General features: G+C 38.7%; 1 protein-coding gene across 5 annotated transcripts in view; it reads left to right on the top strand.

The window, feature by feature from the left end:
* HECW1 (HECT, C2 and WW domain containing E3 ubiquitin protein ligase 1) overlaps positions 1 to 24,362 on the top strand; it is a 430,747-nt gene that overhangs the window by 225,165 nt on the left and 181,220 nt on the right. For all 5 annotated transcript variants that reach the window (XM_078059964.1, XM_078059960.1, XM_078059961.1 and 2 more), the window contains one exon: positions 16,212 to 16,306. In XM_078059964.1, coding sequence (XP_077916090.1) covers positions 16,212 to 16,306 — 95 coding nt within the window. The remainder of the gene's footprint in view (positions 1 to 16,211; positions 16,307 to 24,362) is intronic.

Genomic DNA, 24,362 nt, shown 5'->3' with positions numbered 1-24,362 from the left:
TCCCCTTTAATATTTCTTCCAGGACAGGTTTAGTGGTCACAAACTCCTTTAGTTTTTGCTTGTTTGAGGAACTCTTTATCACTCCTTCTATTCTGAGTGATAGCCTTGCTTGATAGGGTATTCTTGGCTGCAGATTTTTCCCATTCAGCACACTGAACACATCATGAATATATCTCTTCTGGCCTGCTAAGTTTCTGTGGAGAGATCTGCCCCAAGCTTTATAGGTCTTCCTTGTAAGTTAAGGACTTCTTTTATCTTGCTGCTTTTAAGGTTTTTTTAATCACTATATTTTGCAAATTTAAATACAATATATCTTGATGTTGGACTGTTTTTGCTGATTTTGGTGGGAGTTCTCTGTGCCTCCAAAATCTGTCTGACTGTTTCCTTCCCCAGATTAGGGAAGTTTTCAACTATTATTTCCTCTAATCTGTTTTCTGCCCCCTTTTTTCTCTCTTCTTCTTCTGGTACTTCTATAATATATATGAATGTTATCACATTTGATGGAGATACTGAGTTCCCGAAGTCTATGCTCATGATCCATAATTCTTCTTTCTTTCTTTTGTCCAGCTTCATTCTTTTCCATTATTTTGTCTTCTAGGTCAATAATTCATTCTGCAGCTTCTTCCAGCCTTGTGGTTATTACATCCAGTCTGTTTCAAATCTCAATTATTGCATTTTTCCTTTGTGACTGATTGTTTTTTAACTCTTCTATCTCTGTGCCAAGGGCCTCCCTGAAGGCTTCCATCCCTTTCTCAAGCCCAGCGAGTATCCTTATGATCATTCCTTTAAATTCATTTAGATCTCTGGCATGACCTTATCTTGTTCTTTCATGTGGGATGAATTCCTCCATCTTGGCATTTGTCTAAGTCTCTGCCTTCTTTTGTGTGTTAGAAAAGCCAGTTATGGCTCAAGCTCCTGAACGTAGTGGCCTCATGAGGAAGAGATCATATAGTGTCCAGGGCCTGGTGCTTCAGGGAGTGTCTCTGGTGTGTGCTCTGTGCACTCTGCTGCTGTCTTTTGGCTGCTTTATCCTTTAGGCCAGTTGTCTGCAGAGGCTCTCCTTGTCTGCTGTGGGCAATGTTTGGTACTTGGCCAGAAGTGGAAAGTTTTAACTAGGTGTGCTTCGGTCTGCTTGTGAAATGAGACCTGATACTACCTCCATTAGAACTGAGGCCCTGCAGAACTCTCTGGTTGGAAGATATGGTGTGGGCAGAGGTTTCTGTTGGTCTTCTGGGGAAGGGGCCCACCGTGCTGGGTCTGAAGCACAACTTGCCCGAGAACACAGGCCTGCCAGAGTTCGGGCGTGTGAGGTGTGGTGTAAGCAGGCTAGGCAGCCAGGATAGGCACTGTGCTGCCTCCTGCAGGTGGCTCTGTGCTTATGCTGAGGGGTGGGGGAGGAAAATGGCACCAGTCAACGCTTTTGTCCCCAGAGAGGAGTCTCAGTACATGTTGCCTCTCAGGGAAGCACTCCGAGAACAGCAAATAATCTCCCTCTGTGTGTCCCAGACATTTTTCATTTTGCTGTTTCCACACTGTCTGCCCCCGGGTTGTTTGCCTGCCTTCTCTCCAGGAGCAGCACATTGCCCTCTGGGCTCTATCCCAGCCAAGCCTGCTAACTTTTAAAACTCCAGCCTTTAGGGACAGGGTGTGGGCAGGGGCCTTCGCTGGTCTTCTGAGTGTGGGTCCTGCCTCGCTGGGACTGAGAGAGGTTCGACTGAGAAGGGCAGTTGCAGCAGAGCGCAGGGGAATGGAACTTGGAGTGAGCAGGATAGGCGGCCAGTGTTGGGCCAGCTGCCTCTGCAAGTGGCTCTGCACCGAGGCTGAGGGTCCAGTGAGGGAAATGGTGCCCATTGGCTCCTTTGTTCCTAGAAAGGAGCCTCTGGGAATACTACGTCTCAGGGATGTGCTCCAAGAAGAGTGAACTGTTTCCATGCCCTCTGCCCCCAGGGTTGCTTGCCTGCCTTCTCTCTTGGAGAGGGGCAGCACCCTCTGGGCCTCATCCCAGCCAAGCCCACCGACCTTTAAAACTCTAGTCTTCAAGCCCTGCTGGCTGCAACAACTCAAGGAGATTAGCCCCTCTCATTTTCCCAGCCAATGGCTTTGGGGAAATGTTCTCCTTGTGTGCTTCTCTCTCCCTCTCTCTCTCTCTCTCTCTCTCTCTCTCTCTCGCCTTTTTCTGCAACCACAGCTCCCTCCCCTCCACAGCACCAGTGATCCATTTCAGCCCCAAACCAAGTCTCTGTACTACCTACCTTCCTTGATGTGGCTTCTTCTCTCCCTCTAGTTGTGGAGTTTCTTCTGTCCCTCCTCAGGTTGATTTGATAGTTATACAGCTATTTTCGGGGGGTGAGACAAGCGGAGGGTCCTACTTCTGTGCCACCATTTAGCTCAAGCCCCTGCACTTCTATGTTTCTGTCTAGGGTCATTTTCCTTCTAAAAGGAAAGAGCTTCTTTTTTTTTTTGTATTTCTTTTGGTGCAGGCCTACTAGTGATAAACCCCTCAGTTTTTGTTTGTCTGAGAATGTCACTATTTCACTTTGACTTCTGAAGAATAACTTCACAGTTATATGAAATTCTAGGTTTGTTCTTATTTTCTATAGCACTTAAGAATGTCATTTTTCTGTCTTCTGAAAAGTCATCTGTTAGTCTTTCTTTCATTGAAAATAATATGGGTGTTTTTCTCCCTCTGATGCTTTCAAGACTTTTCCCTTTGTCTTTTGTTTTCAACAGTTGAATTATGATGTTTTTATGACTGATTTTTGTTTTTATCCTGAGGCTAGATGATAAGCTATTGTTATTTCCTCAGTTACCTTTGCCCAGTTCTCGGGGGCTCCAGTCATTCCACTGTCCCATATATCCCTTGTTCTCTCCCCTGTATTTATCATTCTTTTTTCTCTCTCTTCCTTCAATCTGGATGTGCTCTATGAATACATCTTACTGGCCCTTTTCCTGCTATATGTGCTATGCCACTAAGCCCACAGATTGAGTTCTTAATTTCGGCTGTTCTGTTTTTCAATAATAAAGTCACTATTCGATTCATTTCTATGGGTTCTAATTTTCTGACAAAGGTTGCATTTTATCTGTTTTCTTTAAAGTCTTTGCTTAGGTGATGGGCATTAAGGAGGGCACTTGATGTAATGACCACTGGGTGTTATATGCAACTGATGAATCACTAAACTTTACCTTTGAAACTAATAATATACTATATGTTAATTAATTGAATTTAAATTAAAAAAATAAAGTCTTTGCTTAATGACTTCAGTATCAGGACCCTATTTGCATTTTTGTTCTTGCTTTAGGTCCATGACTTCTGTCTCTTACCATACCTGACAGTTTTCTATCCATCATCATATGTTGGCTGTGAAATGTAGAAACTTCGGTGGTAGCATCTTCTCCTTGGAGAGCATTTGCCCTTTCCTCAGCTCAGTGGTGCAGGTGCTGATGGTGGTGGCCCAATGAGAGGATGAGCTGAATGAAATGCAGTGCAGTCTTGGTAAGCCAGAATCTCCATCTGGCTCACCGTGTTCCTAGGGACCCCTCTCCAGGGCTTGCATTGAGAACCAAGGGTTTTCACCAGGGACCCTTCCTTGACCCTCTCCCTACCAGGTCTCCTCATGACCAAGAGACAGATTTGGGCTCTACTTTTCAGATGTTTTCATGATTAGATTTTTAGTCTTTTGCCCTAAAAGCTTAAGATTTGGCAAAGGTCTGAGGGGACATCAGCTGGGGATTGAAGTCTCCAGTCCTGTCACTCTGGCCCCACAGGGCCAGCAGCAGCTCTGCTGGTCCTCCGCCACTGAGGAAAGGGTCTGTAGGTTATCAGTTCACCTGACTAGTCTCTCTCTTCTCTTGTTGCTTCCATCGTTCTGCAGTGCCTTAAACATTTTGCTTCAAAATCAGCTTACTGAGTTAGCAGCAGGTGCATTTATCTGCTACAATTACTCTATTCTAGAAGGAAGAGGAAATTGCTAATTGCCTTTTAGCAAATACTCCACATGCAATGATCCCAGAGACCAGAAATACTTGTCTAATAACCCGCCCTGAAACAGGAAACAAAATACATTTATTGGATCATTGTTTAGTTTAGAATTGACCCTCTAGCACCTGAAATAAATATCGCCCATAAATTAAAGTTGTAATGTTATTTTACATAATGGTTCGTTTTGATCAGTCTTCCACTTTTGCTGTGGTACCATGTTTAAAGCATTAACATAGGATTTATGCTGCTGCTGTTCTAAATAGGAAATTACTTAAATAATGTACAGTTCTTTGTGTAAAAAGAGATATATCAGTTATTACAATTACTTCAGAAAGAAGTTGCAATTAAATATTTTTCATTGAAGTAATCATACTTCATTCCACTTCAGTCCCATATATCCCTTGTTCTCTCCCCTGTATTTATCCCCTCCCAGTCTATCCTAGTAGATAGTAGACCTTAGTAGAGAAACATGACCTTATCACATGGCAATTTTTATAAGTTAGGCAAATCTGAAATACTTAAAAATGTGAACATCTCCTCTTATTTATTTTATATAAATATTTTATATATTTATTATATAAAATTATAAATAGATATAAATTTATATATATTTTATATATTATATGTAAATATATTTATATATTATATAAAAATATATATAAATAAAATTTATTACTTTGGTTTTTTTATTATTTTCAAATTACAAAGTTAATGTAATTAGTCTGTAAGACAACATTCTAAACCACTCCTGGAAGTGCAGATTTAAGTGAGATACTATCTTACCAAATTACAAAATTTTGACAAATCATTTTGATATTCTGTAATACAATAAGATTTTTTTCTATTAGATTCATATATTACTTTAATGAGAATTTTACTGCAAAAATATAATTTGAATGCCAAGTGAAAACACCATATTTTTCAGAGCTATTTATAGTAGAGCAAAGTTTTTTTGGTACAACTTCTTATGGCTTTCACACTTACATAATTTTCTTTTTTTTGAATGAGTTCTTGAATGCAAATTGCTAAAATGAAATGTTACAGGACAAGCATATATAAAAGGTGACTGCTTCATTCTGGTGTTAGTCCAAAACCAGGGCCTGATACATGAGAGGCTTTAAAACTCTACTTCAAGATATCCAACAGACAATATCAGCTTTAAATTAAAATGACTTTTCCAAGTGTTAACTATTTATATATATCATGGAATCTTCAATGTTAGATGCCTTGTCAATGAACGCTAATTCCATTTATTCCCATTTATTAGGAAGCCCTTCCTTTTGTTTTTGTCAAAAATCACAGCCTTTCTCTAAGCTACTTATTTCTTAAAATCCATTTAATTCAATTTAAAATGAAAAAACAAATACAAATGAACATATTGCTATATAGGATAGACTGGGAGGACCTAAGAAAGTTCATATCATTAATGTTGATTATTTCTTTAAAAATACTGCTCTTGGTATTTTTTCCTCTTACTAAAGCTAAGTATTCTTCAGATTCAAAATTTAATTTGTATCTTATTGTTCCATTGCTTTTTTTTTTTTATTGAGCTATAATTAACATACAGTGTTATATTAGTTTCAGGTATACAATATAATGATTCAACAATTCTATACTTTTCTCGGTGCTCATCAAGATAAGTGTATTCTCAATCCCCTTCATGTATTTCTCCATTCCCCCCCACCTTCCCTCTGGCAATGACCAGTTTGTTCTCTGTATTTAGGAGTCTGTGTTTTTGTTTGTCTCTTTTTTTGTTTGTTTGCTTGTTTTGTTTCTTACATTCCAAATATGACTGAAATCATATGGTATTGTCTTTCTCTGATTGACTTATTTCACTTGGCATTATACCCTAACTCCACCCATGTTGTTGCAGATGGCAAGATTTCATTTTTTATGGCTAAGTAATATTCCATTGTACATTTATACCGCATCTTCCTTATCCATTCATCTATCAGTAGACACTTGAGCTCCTTTGATATCTTGGCTATTATAAATAATGCTGCAGTAAACATAGGGGTGCATATATCTTTTCAAATTAGTGTTTTCATTTTCTTTGGGTAATTGAACTATGGGATCATATGGTCATTCTGTTTTTTAATTTTTTGAGGAAACTCCATACTGTTTTCCTCAGTGGCTGCACCAGTTTGCATTCCCACCAACAGTACATGAGGGTTCCTTTTTCTCCACATCCTTTCCATTGCTTCTTGATCTTTTTGAGCATTTGAAAATATTATACTCTCCATTACTCCTTTTAAATAACTGTTGGGATTGACTCTCTCACAGTTATTATGACCTCTTGAGTTAAAATTGTTTTTCTTGGATGTTGAAGATATGGTTTACATTTGTCTCACATCTCTTATAAATGAAATATTAGTAGATGTAAGCTCATTTTTCTTGCTACAGAATGTTATTGCATAGATAATTTGGTTCTTTCTGCACAAATAAGTAGTTCACAGAGGAAAGCATTTTACTTCCGGCTGGTCCAAATGTCTTTCTCAGTCATCTACTCTGATCATATTTTGATTCATAAGACTTGGGCATTTCTGCATTGCAGACATTGTAACATATGGATAGCTAAAGAGTCGCCATGAAGTTCAGATATTCATGGTGATGGCCATCTGTGCAATGTTCAGACAGCAATAGGAATAATCACCTTATTCTTAAAGAATATTTTTCTGGGTCGCAGAATTCTATATAACAGGGTTTTGTTTTGTTTTGTTTTTTGTTTTGTTTTAGCACATTGAAGCTGTCATTCCTTTGTCCTCTGTGGTTTCTGCTGATATTGAATACTCATCTGTCAAATTGTTGCTCCTATGAAGATAATCTAGCTCTTAACTTCACTGGTTGATGATGTGATTTTTCTCTTCTTTTTTGAAGTTTTATAGCGATGTCTGCATGCTGTGTTCTTTTTGGATTCATAGGATTTTTTGAATCTATAGCTTGATGTTTTTTGTAACTTTTGGAACTTTTTGGAGAAGTTTTCACTTTTGGAGAATTTTTGGCTTTAACACCACTGTCTCTCTCCTCTCCTTTTGGATTCCAATTTATACATACTTTAGATCACCCCCTAGTATCCCATATGTTTCTTACTTCTCTTTTATATTTTATACCTTTTTTCTCTGCATACTTCATTCTGAATTTTTTCCTAACCTATATTCCAGTTCCCTAAATATGCTCATGTGTTTTATTTAATCTGTTTCAAAACCCATCTATTGAGTATTGTAGTTTTTTAGATCCATAATTTCTGTTTGGTTCATTTTTATAGGCTTCATTCTTTGTTGATATTTTCAATCTTGTCTTTTATTTCCTTGAATGTTTTCAGTATATGTTCAGTAAAGCTTGTGTCTGATAATTCCAATATCTAGAAGCCATATGAATCAGCTTATAATGCCTACTTGTTCTATTGGTATTTTGTACATTGCCTAGTATCTGCGTGTGCCTGGACAATTTTCATCGAGAACTGGACATTGTAAATGAAAACTTGTAGAAATAATTTGAAGCTAAGAATGATATTATTTCCCTCCTGAGAGGATTTACATTTCTGTCTGGGTGATACCTGGCAATCCAGACTAATAAGCTCAATTGAATTTCAAGACTTGAAATGATATGAAGGGCAAGGGCAAGTATATTCTCAACAGCATATCTATTCTGCTGTTCAGGGTTCCAATTTGAATCATGAAGGATTTACCAAAGTCTTCTTTTTTGGCGGGACCTGAACCCTTACGTTTGATCCCCTTAGCCCTGCAAGTCTGAAAAAAGTTCTTTTAGCTCTTCCAGTTTGTCAGCTGCATTTTTTGGAATCAACACAGCCCCCAGCCCCAGCTAGGGAAACAGCAACCCCAAATCCTAGGCTCATCTATGAGTGTTCTTTTTCTGGATCTTGTCCTCAATATTCCCATTGTCTCACCAGGTCTCTGATGACTTCGGGCTAGGATTTCCAATTTTAGAGGGAAAATATTCCAAGACTACCTAACTAAATTTGATTTTGAGATAAACAATGAATATCTTTTCTAGTATAAGTCTGTTCCATGTAATAACTGGAACATACTTATACTAAAAATGTATTCTCTGTTTATCTGAAACCCAAATTTAACTCAGTATCCTATATTTTACCTGGCAGTCCTACTTCAGGCAGATTTATGTCCATATTTTTCCAGCTTTTCTGGATGTTTTCTGAATTACCTAGTACATTGTTACTGGAAGTGGAAGTTTGCTGTTGCCTAGCTAGTCAACAATCTTGAGTTATTAAAAATTTTTAAAAGACAAATCACCAAATGGAAAGTTAATATGTTTACAGATTTCCTAGTTGCCATGAACTACATATGTGACCTTGTATAATTAGCTTCATATTTTGGCCTCTTTGTTTTTAGATGTAAAAAAAGAATGATAGATGACATTTGTTGAGGTCTTATTATATGCCAAGCATTGTGCTAAGCATTTTTTAAAAAGATTAATAATAATTACCTACACTTCATAGCGATTTTGTGAGGATCAAATTAGAAAATAGTATGACTGAGATGGTACATGTTAAATGCTAATTAACTGTTAAGACCAATTTGTTTTAACTTTTTTTAATTTTTGTTTTTTTTACTTTTACTTTTATTCTGTTATAGTAAACACATTTAACATGAGATGTATCCTCTTAACAGATCTCTAAGTGTATAATACAATATTGATAACTATAGGAATAATTTAATACAACAAATCTCTAGAACTTACTTATCTTGCATAACTGACAGTTTACACCACTGATTATCAACAATCACACCTGTTGTTATTATACACTGATTATTTCCCTCTCCCAGCCCTTGGAAAGCATAATTCTACTCTCTGCTTCTATGATTTGACTATTTTAAATATCACATATAAGTGGAATCACACAGTATTTGTCCTGTGACTGATTTATTTCACTTAGCATAACATCCTCAAGTTCCATCCATGTTGTTGCATATTTAGGATTTCCTTCTTTTTGAAGACTCAATAATATTCCGTTGTTATATTTACCATACTTTTTTATCCATTCATCCACTGATGGACCTTTAGGTTGTTTCCACATCCTGGCTATTGTGAATAGTGGTACAGTGAACATGGGAGTGCAAATATCTCTTCAAGATCCTGATTTCAGTTCTTTTGGATAAATACCCGGTAGGATTGCCAGATAAATTTTTTAAAGTTTTAATTTTAATTCCAGTTAGTTAACATACAATGTTATATTAGTTTCAGGTGTACAACATAGTGATTCAACAATTCCATACATCACCTCATGATCATCAGACAATCCCCATCACCTATTTAACCCATTCCTCCAACCATCTCCCTCTCAGTACCCATCAGTTTGTTCTCTATAACTAAAAGTCTGTTTCTTCATTTGTCTCTCTCGCTCTCTTTTTCCCCTTTGCTTGTTTGTTTTTTTTTTCTTACATTCCACATATGAATGAAATCATATGGTATTCGTCTTTCTCTGATTGACTAATTTCACTTAGCATAATACCCTCTAGATCCATCCACATTGTTGCAAATGGCAAGATTTCATTCTTTTTATGGTGAATAAATTTCCATTGTATATGTATACCACATCTTCTTTATCCATTCAGTTGATGGATATTTGGGCTGCTTCCATAATTTGGCTATTGTAAATAACACTGCTATGAACATATGGATGCATGTATCTCTTTGAATTAGTGTTTTTGTATTCTTTCAATAAATACCCAGTAGTGAAATTTCTGGATTGCAGGGTGGTTCTATTTTTAACTTTTTGAAAAATCTCTATACTGTTTTCTACAGTGGCTGCACCCCTTTCCTTCCCCACAAATAGTGCGTGAGAGTTCCTTTTTCTCCATATCCTTGCTCACACCTGTTGTTTCTTGTGTTGTTGATTTTACCCATTCTGACCAGTGTGAGATGATATCTCATTGTAGTTTTTATTTTTAATTTCCCTGATGGTAAGTGATAATGAACATCTTTTCATGTGTCTCTTGGCCATCCGGATATCTTCTTTTTTTTTTTTTTTTAAGATTTATTTATTTATTTATTTGACACAGAGAGAGAGCACAAGAAGGCAGAGTAGCAGGTAGAGGGAGAGGGAAAAGCAGGCTCCCCACTGAGCAAGGAGCCCGATGTGGGGCTCGATCCCAGGACCCTGCGATCATGACCTGAGCCGAAGACAGTTGTTTAACCAACTGAGCCACCCAGGCACCCCTATCTGGATGTCTTCTTTGGAGAAATATCTGTTCATGTCTTCTGCCCAGTTTTTAATTGGATTCTTTGTTTTTGGATGTCGAGTTTTATTAATTCTTTATATATTTTGGGTACTAACCTTTTATCATATACGTCATTTGCAAATATCTTCTCCCATTCTGTAGGTTGCCTTTTACTTTTGTTGATCGTTTCCTTCGCTGTGCAGAAGCTTTTTATTTTGATGAAGTCCCAATAGTTTATATTTGGTTTTATTTCTCTTACCTCAGGAGACTTTTCTGCAAACACGTTGCTATGGCTGATGTCATAGAAGTTACTGTCTGTGTTCTGTTTAGGTTTTTGTTATTGTTGTTGTTGTTTCAGGTATCACATTTATGTCTTTAATCCATTTTAAATTTGTTTTTGTGTATGGTGTAAGAAAGTGACCCAGTTTCTTTCTTTGCATGTTACTGTCCAGTTTTCCCAATACAATTTGTTGCAGAAACTGTCTTTTTTCCATTGGATATTCTTTCCTACTTTGTCAAATATTAATTGACCATATGGTTGTGGGTTCATTTCTGGGTTTCCTATTCTATTCCATGTGTCTATTTTTGTACCAGCACCACACCGTTTTGATTACTACAGCTTTGTAATAAAACTTGAAGTCTGGAATTGTGCTTCCTCCAGCTTTGCTTTTCTTTTTTAAGATTGCTTTGCCTATTCAGGGATTTTTTTGTGGTTTCATACAAATTTTAGGATCTTTTGCTCTAGTTCTGTGACAAATGCTGTTTGTGTTTTGATATGGATTGCTTTAAATGTGTGGATTGCTTTTGGTAACATATACATTTTAATAATATTTTTCCAATCCATGAGCATGGAATGTCTTTCTATTTCTTTGTGCACCCTCATCAGTTTCTCTCATCAATGTTGTTTTTTTTTTTTAATTTATATTTTGTTAGTTAACGTACAGAGCAATATTGATTTCTGGAGTAGAATTCAGTGATTCATCACTTATATACAACACCCGGTGCTTATTGCAAGTGCGCTCTTTAATACCCACCACCCATCTAGCCCATCCCCTACCCACCTCCCTCCATCAACCCTCAGTTAATTCTCTGTTGTTAAGAGTCACTTATGGCTTGTTTCCATCTCTCTTTTTTCTTCTTTTCCCCCTTCCCATATGTTCATCTGTTTTCTTCCTTAAATTCCACATGAGTGAGATCATATGGTATTTGTCTCTTATTTCATTGAGCATAATACACTTTAGCTCCATCTGTGTTGTTGCAAATGGCAAGATTTCCTTCTTTTTGATGGCTGAGTAATATTCCAGTGTGTGTGTGTGTGTGTGTGTGTGTGTGTACACATCTTCTTTATACATTCATCAGCCAATGGACATTTGGGCTCTTTCCATAGTTTGGCTATTGTTGTTAATGTTGCTATAAACATTGGGGTGCATATACCCCTTGAATCTGTATTTTTGCATCCTTTGGGTAAATACCTAGTAGTGCAATGGCTGGATTGTATGGTAGCTCTATTTTTAACTTCTTGAGGAACCTCCATACTGTTTTCCAGAGTGGCTGCCCCAGTTTGCATTCCCACCAACAATGTAAGAGGGTTCCCCTTTCTCCACATCCTTGCCAATGCCTCTTGTTTCTTGTGTTGTTAATTTTAGCCATTTGACAAGTATGAGGTGGTATCACACCATGGTTTTGATTTGTATTTCCCTGATGATGAGTGAGGTTGAGCATCTTTTCATGGGTCTGTTAGCCATCTGGATATCTTCTTTGGAAAAATGTCTAGTCATGTCTTCTGCCCATTTCTTAACTGCATTTTTTTTTGCGGGGCGGGTGTTGAGTTTGGTAAGTTCTTTATAGATTTTGGAAACTAACCCTTTATCAGATATGTCATTTGCAAATATCTTCTCCCATTTCATATGCTGCCTTTTAGTTTTGTTGATTGTTTCCTTCGCTGTGCAGAAGCTTTTTATCTTGATAAAGTCCCAATAGTTCCTTTTTGCTTTTGTTTCCCTTGCCTCTGATGATGTGTCTAGTAAGAAGTTGCTATGGCTGAGGTTAAAAAAATTGCTACCTGTGTTGTCCTCTAGGAATTTGATGGTTTCCTGTCTCACATTTAGGTCTTTAATCCATTTTGAATTTATTTTTGTGTATGGTGTAAGAAAGTGGTCCAGTTTCATTCTTCTGCATGTTGCTTTCCAGTTTTCCCAACACCATTTTGTTGAAGAGACCGTCTTTTTTTTCCACTAGATACTTTTCCTGCTTTGTCAAAGATTAGTTGACCATATAGTTGTGGGTCCCTTCCTGGGTTTTCTATTCTGTTCCACTGATCTGTGTGTCTGGTTTTGTGCCAGTATCATACTGTCTTAATGACACACATTTAATGCAATCCATATCAAAACACAAACAGCATTTGTCACAGAACTAGAGCAAAAGATCCTAAAATTTGTATGAAACCACAAAAAAATCCCTGAATAGGCAAAGCAGTCTTAAAAAAGAAAAGCAAAGCTGGAGGAAGCACAATTCCAGACTTCAAGTTATATTACAAAGCTGTAGTAATCAAAACGGTGTGGTGCTGGTACAAAAATAGATACATGGAACAGAATAGGAAACCCAGAAATGAACCCACAACTACAGCTTTGTAATATAGCTTGAAGTCCGGAATCGTGATGCCTCCAATTTTGCTTTTCTTTTTCAGGATTGCTTTGGCTACTCAGGGTATTTTGTGGTTCCATACAAATTTTAGGATTGTTTGTGCTAGCTCTGTGAAAAATGCTGGTGGTATTTTGATAGGGATTGCATTAAATGTGTTGATTGCTTTGGGTAGTATAGACATTTTAACAATGTTTGTTCTTCTAATCCATGAGCATGGAATGCTTTTCCATTTTTTTGTGTCCTCTTCAATTTCTTTCATAAGTGTTCTATAGTTTTCAGAGTACAGATCTTTTACTTCTTTAGTTAGATTTATCCCTAGGTATCTTATGGGTTTTGGTGCAATTGTAAATGGGATCAATTCCTTGATTTCTCTTTCTGCTGCTTCATTATTGGTGTATAGAAATGCAACAGATTTCTGTACATTGATTTTATATCCTGCAACTTTGCTGAATTCATGTATTAGTTGTACCATTTGGGGGGTGGCGTCTTTTGGGTTTTCTACATAGAGTACTGTGTTGTCCATAAATAGTGAAAGTTTGACTTCCCCCTTGCCAATTTGGTTGCCTTTATTTATTTTTGTTGTCTGCTTGCTGAGGCTAAGACTTCCAGTACTGTGTTAAATAGTAATGGTAAGAGTTGACATCTCTGTCTTCTTCCTGACTGTAGAGGAAAAGCTCTCAGTTTTTCCCTTTTGAAGGTGATATTAGCCCTGGGTCTTTCATATATGGACTTTATGATGTTGAAGTATGTTGCATCTATCCCTATTTTGTTGTTGTTGTTGTTGTTTTAATCAAGAATGGATACTGTATTTTGTCAAATGCTTTTTCTGAGGATCATATGGCTCTTATCTAAAATAAGACCTTTCTTACTTAAAGGCATTGGAATAATTTTATTTGAAAGGAAAGCTAGTAGTGCCTGTTTAGAATGCCTGTTATCTAAAATTTTCTTCCACCCAACTGTGCTTGAGGTGAAGCCAATGGCCCCTCCTTGCTGACGTCATCGGCACCTACAAGCAGAGGAACTTAAATTGCACTGGCTCAGTGAGGTTGCCTAGCTATATAGGCTCACTGCTTTATTCAGTGTCCCCCATGATCCCTAACCTACAAGATAGCTGCCTTTCAGGCTGAAGCAGTAGTGGATCTGGATGTGTATACCTAACAACGTGCAGATAACTGTGAGGTGCCCTGAAGAATGCAGAATTAGGTTGGAAGATTGTCCACAAGAAGAGCTTAAAAGGCAATCGACAATAATGTAAAATCACTGCAGGGAAAGAATGACTTAGGAGGGAATTGGAAAGTATTGATGTATCTAAAGGAAGAGCATATCCACTAAAAGGTGAGCACCCAGGTATCATCCAGGCAGTGGGAAGTCTCGACAAGTACAGTTCAACGGATAAAAAAGAGTAAATACAAATGGCTAATTAAAATTTGATGAAAAAATGTTTAATCTCACTACTAATCAAATACATGAAATAAAAATGAAATATTACTTTAAAGTTATATTTAATTGATAATACTCAATATTAACAAGAGTTCCATGAAATGGTCAGAGCTACATTTTCTTTTCTTTTTTTTTTTTTTTAAAGATTTTATTTATTTATTTGACAGAGAGAGAGCGAGAGCAGGAACACAAGCAGGGGGAGTGGGAGAGGGAGAAGCAGGCCTCCTGCCGAGCAGGGAGCCCGATGTGGGACTCAATCCCAGGACCCTGGGATCATGACCTGAGCCGAAGGCAGATGCTTAACGACTGAGCCACCCAGGCACCCCAGAGCTACATTTTCTGATGAAAGTGTAAAGTGCTCTTTGGGAAGCAGTTTGGCCACAAGAAGGGAGAATCCTTAAAATATTCACATCTTCTAAAGCATAATATTGCAGTACTCATATCTTCTATGTCAAGAAACCTTTCTATATATAGTAAAGTTTACAGATAACAGAAACCCCAAAATAATAGTGGAAAACAACATAAATGTTATCTGCAAGGGAGGCTCCAAAATAAAGTACTTTAGCTGGACAGTACCATCCAAAGTAAAATTGAGATTTTGTCATTAAGGAGGAAAGGGAGAATGGGTGTTGGGTAGGTAACCAGCAAGTTTTGCTCCATTATCCTATGGAGAAATCTTGAACTTCAACATAATTTTCAAAAAGTCATTCATTTTTAGGGAAAAGCCCAAATTTTCAAAATTACAGGAATACTTACAATTACAAATCAATTCAATGATTCCATAAAACAAAGAATGTTATCAACAAAGGTTTGATAGTTGAACCTGATTGTTTAATGTTAATTTTTTAAAATGCAGTTTTATTGCATTATTATTTTACTACATTACATATAATATTAAAGCTTATACTCTCAGATGTACATAAAAACACTCATAGAAGATTTTTTTATACTTTTCTTCATTGTTCATATTCTCCATAATGAACATATCTAAAATTCATGCTAAGAAAATTGTCGACATTATTTTTTGAAACATTACAATCGACAAATTCCCAGATTTGAGAAACAGGATCTCAAATTGGAGATTTCTCATGTTGTTCCAAACAAAATTAATATAAGGGGCTAACACATAGCCTGGCAAATTTTTCAAATTTAAAGGAAAAATCCTACAAACAGTTATTGGGAAAAGCAAGTCACCTTCAAATGAACTAGACTCAGGTTGGCCACAGATTTTGTCTTTAGTCATCATGCTCATCATGCATTATTTGCACTCTAAGAACTTTTATTTGCTTATCCAATACCTTATGAGGTGGGTACTATTGTTAGTTCTATTTATTTTACAAGGAACATGGAGTAAGGGAGGTTAAGGGACTTGCTTGTTGTCTCATAGATTGTCAGTAATGGAGCCAAAAGGCAAACCCAGGCAGGGTACCCCAAGGCCATATCTTTTCTACTTACATAGATAGGACTTTGAAGAAAAACAAACCGTGATGCAAAGAGGTTATCACTGATGTGTATCAGAGTTTGGAAAATATGCCTCCCATCCATGTATTTCAGTAACTTCTCAAAGTCCTCCTCCAAGTTGCTAAGATACTAATTACAATGAATTAAATAACCAAAAATTACAGAACAGACTGGTGGTAGGCGTCAAACCACCCAGAATCTTAGGATTAAGGGTTAATTCCAAATAACCTCTAATGGGATTGGATGGATGCTGAGAAGTTGAAATAATGGATTTCACTTGGGTACAAAGGGCAATTTTTGATGGCACATTTTTAGAAAGATGTCAGACCTGTCCACGGAGCCACATGTTGAATAAGCATCATCAGATGTGGCCTGCTTGGCTCATGGGAGGAATTACGTGGCAGTTCCTGGGGCTGTCCCTCTGGAGATGGTTATCTCTTCCTGGATCATACCCTGCTTCTCAGTACCGTTTGATTTTTGTTTTTCAGCTGAAACTAAGATCTGCTTCAAATACTACCATGGTGTGAGTGGAGCCCTGCGAGCCACCACGCCCAGTGTCACAGTCAAAAACTCTGCAGCTCCTGTAAGTCCCATTTCTTCCTCTTTGGTCAGAGCTAATCCTGGTGCTTCTTTGCTTTTTCCCATTTCGTGTGTGTGTGTGTGTGTGTGTGTGTGTGTGTGTACACATATGCAGATATAGTGATAGATTATAAGTAGATAGACAGAAACAATCTCAAAATAGTGAAGAGGAATGAGATCCAAAGGCAAACTTATTAAAATCATACCACTTTTTGTTTGTGAAATGTTAAGCTTCAATAGTGAGATGTTTGTAATAGACTCATGCTTAATAGCAGTGAATAACAAGTGTTTCTTTGGAATGCATTTTTAAAATTCCTTGCTTTTAAGTATTTATATTTTCATATGTTTTAATTTCTTTTTACGCTTATAAATAAATTTATGGAATAGAAATTTATAATCTCAGACTGATTTGGGTCATAAAATTATAAAATGGTGGGCCTAGGAAAGACTAGAATCGCTGGTCCTTTTTTCCTTTATGTGAATGAAGAAACTGCCTGAAGTGCCTAAGTAACTTACCTGAGCTCACAGTTGCAAACCAGGGATTTAAGTCATGTCTTCTGTTTGTTGCTCTCTGATTTTGCTCAGTACTCCAGTAATAAATGCTGTCTTTTCCTTAATTACAGTCTAGTTTGCGTCTTTGTGGTGCTTCTTACCTTTGTTCTCAATACATCTGATTAGCTGAAATCTACTTTGAAGTGGCACTCCATTTCCTTTTCACATAAAATAAAGATTAGTCGGTGGGGGAGGCTGACCAAAAACCAGTAAGGACTTTGTCAGGGTGGTGTGTTAAGTAGAAAAGATTTGGTTTCTTCTATGTAAAAAAAAAGAGAGAGAGAGAGAGAGAGAGAGAGAGCCTGGGTAGCTCAGTCAGTTAAGCATCGGACTCTTGATTTTAGCTCAGGTCTTGATCTCAGGGTTGTGAGGTCAAGCCCCATGTCGGGCTCCAGTGAGAAAACTTGAAGTGGAATATGAATGATTTAGAAAGACCTTTGCCTCTAAAAGACACGGTTTTGCTGTTTCATAAGTCAGTCCTTTAGGGTGTGGAAGATGAGTGACTTGAGTCCTTGGTGGTATAACCAAGTGATTTGGGGAAGTATTCCCAGAGTGCCAGACCCCCCTCCTTGGGCCCATCACGTGTGGGACATTCTCAGAAGAGGGTGCCTAGAAAAGCCAAAGAGGCCTTGATAGAAGTGGCCAGTTGTCCAGGCAGGAGGGTCAGCTAAATCAAGGCGGCCAAGTTGGAGTTGGGGCTGAATTGAACCAGAGGCCCGAACACACAGCAGACAAAGAAGGGAGGCTGGACATGGAGGCTACTGAAGCAGGAAAAGCCTTCCAGGCCCAGGCACAGCCTGTCATGCAATGAGGCAGCTTCTCTCCAGACACACTGATTTCTCAAGCCAGGGTGGGTTTTGCACAGTGATGGACAAGCCTTTTTGGCTCAAGGCTGGAATGGGAGAGGAGAGTTCCTCACCTGCTTCTGCTCAGACTGGTACCGTGGGTGAGCTTGGGCAGCCCTGGAATCTTTAGGATTCCCTTTTTGGAGAAGGCTCTCTGGAACATTTGGCTTCTCTGAAGTCAGCCTACTGGGGACTCCAGAGGTAATCTGCTTCCCAGACCAAAGCAAAATGCGATACACATCATCCCAGAAGTGTGCAGTGTAAGCCTAAAAGAAAACAAGGTGCCAGCTACCTGGAAAACTGCCTGGATTGCACAGTAGACAAGCTTTACAAAGTGGGATAAACTGTCAACAAATAGGTTTTCCAGGGGCTGCCGACAAGAAACAGGGGTGCTGTCTGAGAAGAGGAAACGGCATGTGGGGTGCTTCAACTTATTATTTGACAGGAAGTACGGGAGACGGCATTGAATGTGAGTCAGCCCTGACCTCATCTTTGTTATTCCACCTGGGCTACCATTGCTTGCCCTTAAATCGCAGACATCTTGAAATACTTTGACACGTTGCCGTCATCCTGATGATCATCCCCATAATGATTTTCTCACATACATCAGTAGACACTCGGGTTAACACTTTCATGTACGTTCCGCAGATAACTTTTGTTTCTCTTCTTAATCCCCACGCATGCGAGCACCAGATCATAAGGCCAAATGATGCCAGGAACCGAGAGTAGTGCTCCCACTGCCATGGTGGAATTTGCAGAGGGAGCATGCATTTTCCAGCAGACAGTATTTTAATGTGCAGTTGGGTTTTAGAATAGTTAAACCCCTCGTTCTTACAGCATGGTGCACTCTTCAGAGGAGTCTCACTCGCCTTATTTTAGTTGATTCACAGCGCATCTGTGAGACAGGCGGGAAGTACCATTTTGGTTATAGGACCATTTTGGCTATCTGGTGATGGAGTTTCTGATAAAATCTAGCAGCCTTCTGGGTTAAGTAAGTACTTGCAGTCTGGTCTAAGGACTTATGCACACTGTTTCTAAGGGGAAATGCTATTCAAGTTTTCCAAAATCAATTTGCCAATAACCTTTGAGCATCCATTTTTCAATGGAGGATTTCTGGTGCTGCACTAATCTTTTAAAAAGATGGCTGCCAATGGCCATGATGTCATGCCCTGAGGGTCAGTGAGTTAGTCTGTGGCGCTATGCTAAAAGTATAATTCTTTGAAAAGCAGGGGAAGATGTCAAATGCCCCCTTGGTATATAATCAGCACTTCAGTGTCTTGAGCACAGCAGATTCTCAGTATGTTTTAATTCTTTTTCTCATTTCCTCATTCCCCCTTATCCTTTGACAGTCATTGAGGTCCCAGTAATAAAAAGAGGTTGTCACCTATCCTTATCTTTCCAAGGCTCTCATTGATTTATTATTCTTAACTGTATATCAGAAACTATGATGAGTAAGGGGTATAGAAATGAATGAAATATGAGTCCTGGCATTGAGAACTCGTGGTTATGCTCTTGTGACTTACAAATACGATTTGAAATGTCCAGTGCTGGGGTGTGAAAAGCCGCTGGGCTGGTGTGTAGAGTGAGCAGTGAGGAGGCGCCGGCAGCTGGGAAGGCCTTCAGAGGAGGTGGCGTGCGGGCAGCAGGAATGGGATTTGTGAGGCTCTGGAGGGACTAAAGCACTGGCAGAAGGACGGCAAGTGCAAAGGTGTGGGGACAGGAAAGTGCCACAGGCCTGACAGGGAAGGAGACCTAAATTGTGTTAGATCTAATGAATATACGACTTACTTAATTTTTGCCATATAGCTCCCTGTACTTTGTTTCCCATACTGTTTGTATCTTATTGGGAGCACCTAGCATATGGTTTTACTTATATTTTCTATAGAAGATCACGTTCAAAATAAGCTCTTTCTCTCAGTATTTTTGCTACCTTTCCCTGTGCATCACAGCCCCTCTTATAAGCCTCATGGTATTTTTTTTTTCTTCTCCCTATTCATACATCGAAGGACAGAAATCTCTCCCTACCTACAATTTGCCAAAAGATGGGAACGGTAAATTGTCCTTAGCTCAGCACACTGTGAATTTGCCAGCTTTTCCTTCAGGTCCATGCTTCTTCCACAGCAGGTTTCCAATCTGCCCTTCCCTTTTTGTGGACCACGGGGCATCCTCTAGTGGGATCTACTGGATGGGGAGAGAGCCCTCCCTCTGCCTGCTGGGTTCTCTGCAGGGCAAGAGATTCAGATGCAACCTGTAGCTTTTCTCAGTGTGTGCTCCCCACGCCTGCTTTCCAGGACTGTCCCTGAGGGGCGTTCACTGCACAGTGCAGTGACCACCACAAGTTCCCTCATCCCCAGCCGTGAGGAGGCCTGGGGACTGTAGCCTCTGGATACAGAAAATAGGTAGCTGTTGGAAGCATAATTGCAGCAGGGTCAGGAAGCTGGGTCCAGGGAGTTGAGGAAGGGCCACCACAGTGAGGGGTAGACAGAGGATGTTAGTTCCTGCCTTACCTGGGGCTTGCTGTAGAGGGTTCCCCAGATTTCGATTTAGACAGGAATGTATCTCTTACTCAGTCTTCATCAAGATTTTTTTTTAAAAAGACTGAAGTGGATTTATTAATATCTGATAAAATAGATTTCAACACCAGAAAGTATTTGCAGGCATGTCATAACAATAGAAGAGTAACCAGGAGGCCATAACAATCATAAATCACAAATAAATTATAAAACAATCATAAATATGTACCTATTAACAGAACTTGAAAATACATGAAGGAAAGCTGGACAGAATTAAAAGGATAAATAAAAAATTCCACAATCATAGTGGAGACATTAACACCTCTCTCAGCAATAGATGAAACAACTAGATTAGAAAATCAACAAAAACACAAATTTGAACAATATTTTCATCAAGATTTTAATTTGTGGAAATCCCATCAGAATTTTGTTATTCTGGATTGTTTTTATCCCTAACTCACATTGCTATTGTCTGGCTACCTATTAGTATCTTCTAGCTTTTTCAATGAGAAATTGGAAGTGAACATACCCGTTTCTGCTCCTTCTTTCACCACTTTGATCCAATGTCTCAGCAACCAAGCTTTTGATGATAATTGAACAGCAGAAAGTTCAAAGCAAAGTTCTCTGCCAAAACATGAAATATATTTCTGTAAGTTCATGTTCACACATTCATTTGCTTTGTCAGACTACCAAGCAGAGATAGAGTTCACATTCTCCTATTGGAAAAATAAAAAAACTGAATAGGCCATTTGTCTGGAAATGTAGGCTAAGTTAGTACTCTAAAATAAGATCAGATTCATGGGGCACCTGGGTGGCTCAGTCAGCTAAGTGGCCAACTCTTGGTTTTGACTGAGGTCATGATCTCAGGGTCCTGAGATCAAGCCCCCCTTTCCAGGCTCTGGAACCTGGATATGTGGAGTCCACTTGTCCCTCTCCCTCACCCTTCCCCACTGCCCCTCTCCCCACTCATGCTCTCTTTCTCTGTGTCTCTCTCTAAAATAAAGTCTTTTAAAAAAATAAAAATAAAATAAAATAAGATCAGGTTAAGATTTTCTTTACAAACAGTCTGGGTCTCCTGCAATGGACAATGGACAAATAGGTGAATAATAGCCCCCAAACTCTAAGTCATTAAACTTTGTTCTAGTAATATTTGTCTTGGGAATTTTAAAAGCAGATTTTTCGGAAAAAAAATTTTAAATCATTAAAAATAACTATAGAATAGCTACCTTAAAGTTATGAACCTCCTGGAAAACACTCTGGCCAGATTAGTTGCAAAATTAACTCACAGGCAAGTGATTGATGGGACCAGCTGTCAAACAGAATTGTTAGACATAAACCGATAATTTGATCAGCTTCATAAAAGATAGTAAAATGATCTTGTGGTTTACCATCGGGAGAGATTAAGTGGCAAGACTAGTTGCCGAATGAAGTCATTCTTGATAAGCATCGGTTGCAATGTATCATCAGTTTGGGGGTGAAGATCGCCCAGTTTATTAAAGGGTCCCCGTCCTCCTGTCTGTCCACATGGAGTCTCAGCTTCACCCCCAAATGTGTCAAGAAGTATTCCCAAAATTAAAGGAGGAGTAAAGAGTTTATCCCTCTTGTTACCTGGGATGTCCGGCACTGCTCTGCTGGAGTGGCCCTGGTTTTGGACCCACGAGAGACCCGGCAGAGGTTCTCACAGCCCCAGGCACAGGCAGTCTTGAGCAAACCTTGGGATGGCAGCGCTTCCCAAAGGGCTACTATTTCATGATTTTAGTTCTTTAAATGAGTTTGCTATGTAAAGAATTGCCTCTACACAGTGAAAGAGGGACTTGAGGAAAGTTCAGAGGCATTTTCCTTAAATCGTAAGAAAACAGGGCCTTGTAAGGATTTAGTCGGAATTGAGCCCTTTGTGATCTCACCAGACTTGTGCCCTACAATCATATTCTTAAATCTGCCCTCTTTTCCCGTTCTGATGCTGGAAACCTGGCCCCATGACAGTTTGGGAAGGTGACATGATGTTTATTTTATAATTGGATGTGGATTTTAAAATTGCCGTAGGAGCCTTTTGTGAATTAATTCTGTTTTGTCTGTTTTCTCACTAACCCATCCATAATTTATTTTTGTAGCTTGTCACCAGCACCTGTCCAACCAGGCATTAAAAGAGAACTTCATCAATAATCCGATGATGAGATGAAATTCTGAGAGTTAGTCCCTAATATTCTGAAAATCAGTTTCTAAATGAAATAATCTCAGTTACACTAGAAGGGCAAGAAGTCTGAAGTAATTAGACTGTACATTTTTCTAATTTTTCATTTCTTTCCTTCATATCTATGCCTATTAGCCTTTCTTTAGGAGAGAACTTAAGAAAACATTTTGATTTGTAGAAGCCATAAATCAAATGCTACAGATAAGACACAATAAATGTAAACTTGAGTGCTCCTGCTAAAGCTGCACGCATGATTTATTTACATGCAAAGGATCAGTGTTGCCCAGACATTTACTAGTGACTATAGAATGATTTTATAAGGGGGTATTTTACAAGATCTCCTGACTATTGTGACTTTAAAGTCTGTCTCCATTCCACAAAGTCTGGGGTGCACTCGGAAAGGGATTTCTCAGAGGAATAGGGAGAAGTTGGTGGTTAGGTTTTTTTTTTTTTAACCTTTTGATCCCCTGAACCAATTTTATAGTTAGATATTGACATAACATATCATTTCTTCTATTTGAGAATCCATAGCCACCTTTTGTCTCATTCCTAATCTGGCAAATTGTTTTATGGTGCTCAGAACTTCTTGCCTCTAATCCTCTTTCTCCAGAAACCACTCCCAACTCCTCAGCAGCAAACCCCCCCCCACCCACCCCGTATATGCAGCACTCTGATTCCCCAACCTTGGAGGTCTGCTGAGAACATAGTTATTTTGTACATCTTTGTATAGCCTATGGCTTCTATAATTCATTTATTCAGTTATTTATTTATTAGTGAGCTCTTCTGTGTTGACCACTAGTTATACAAAACTGAACAGAATAAATGCCCATCCTCTTGAAGACACCTGCCTGGGATGGGGTTAAGTAGTGGGGAGACAGACTAGAAAACAGACAATAACAAAGGACTATTCTAAGTGCTGTGGGAATGGACACATAGGGCACTTCGGGAGGACCAAGGATGAGCAGGCCCAGAACATGATGGAAGGCTTTCTAAGTGGAGCGGACCAAATCATGGCCAGGATTCCTGATCAATCCCTTTATTTTTGTCTACACTGTTTTACCCAAGTGTCGGGACGTGTTATTCACATGTATATCTTCAGCAAAAGTCCCTTGAGGTTTTGATTAGACTAAAACAGGGGAACATTTAAACATTTGTATTTTGGCTAACACATCAGATGGACTCATTTTTGTAGAAGAGAAATAAGAGGAAAGGAAATCACAGCCACACCATGCATCCTCTACTAGAGAATTTACCCAGGTCCTGCCCACAATCATACCTCTTAAAAAGGTACCCTGAACGTTTGGATTCCATCGTGGCCCAACATTAAGAAATTTTGTTCTATTTCAGCAGAAGAGGTTCAGAGCTTATTTTAAAGTGGAATTTTGGGGTCTTGAGTCTGGAGGTGGTGTTTCCTGATAAGGTTCTTCTATCAGCTTTATTTTGGCATAGGGGTGGTTTACATCCTTCCTTTCTGGGGTGTGGGAAGCAAATGCCAAATCACATCCTCTTCATTGTCCATAGAAACCAAATTTGAAAATACCTAGACACATATCACTAGTGGGAAGTGGAGATCCTCTGTATTTTTTTAAGAGCCACGTTCTTACACCGGGGTTGGGGTATCTATGAAGCCCTGATGTTATATGGATGTGTTCATGAATGTCCTAGGGGGTGGATCTTAGGCATTCATTAGGTTCTGAACAGGGTTCATGGTCCCAGAAAGCTTATCACTGTTAGAGAAAACACCAGTATCACTCTTTGCTGATATAGAGACCTAATTTGTTAGGCTTTGTACTGTTAAAAGTCTACCTTTGCCTTTTTTGGAGTAAACACCCCAGTCTTTGGCAACCCAAAGAATAAAGCCAAGAATGTTCTTAATGAAAGGAAACAAGTAGTAAATACCTAGATAAGAGACCCAAATCTAGAAAAGAGATGAATCTAGACATGAATGTATTCAGGGAA

The sequence above is a fragment of the Halichoerus grypus genome, chromosome 12 (genome assembly GCF_964656455.1).
Source record: "Halichoerus grypus chromosome 12, mHalGry1.hap1.1, whole genome shotgun sequence".
In the NCBI taxonomy this organism is placed as follows: Eukaryota; Metazoa; Chordata; class Mammalia; order Carnivora; family Phocidae; genus Halichoerus; species Halichoerus grypus.
The sequence above is the reverse complement of the archived record's forward strand: the minus strand, read 5'-3'. Positions and strand labels throughout refer to the sequence as shown.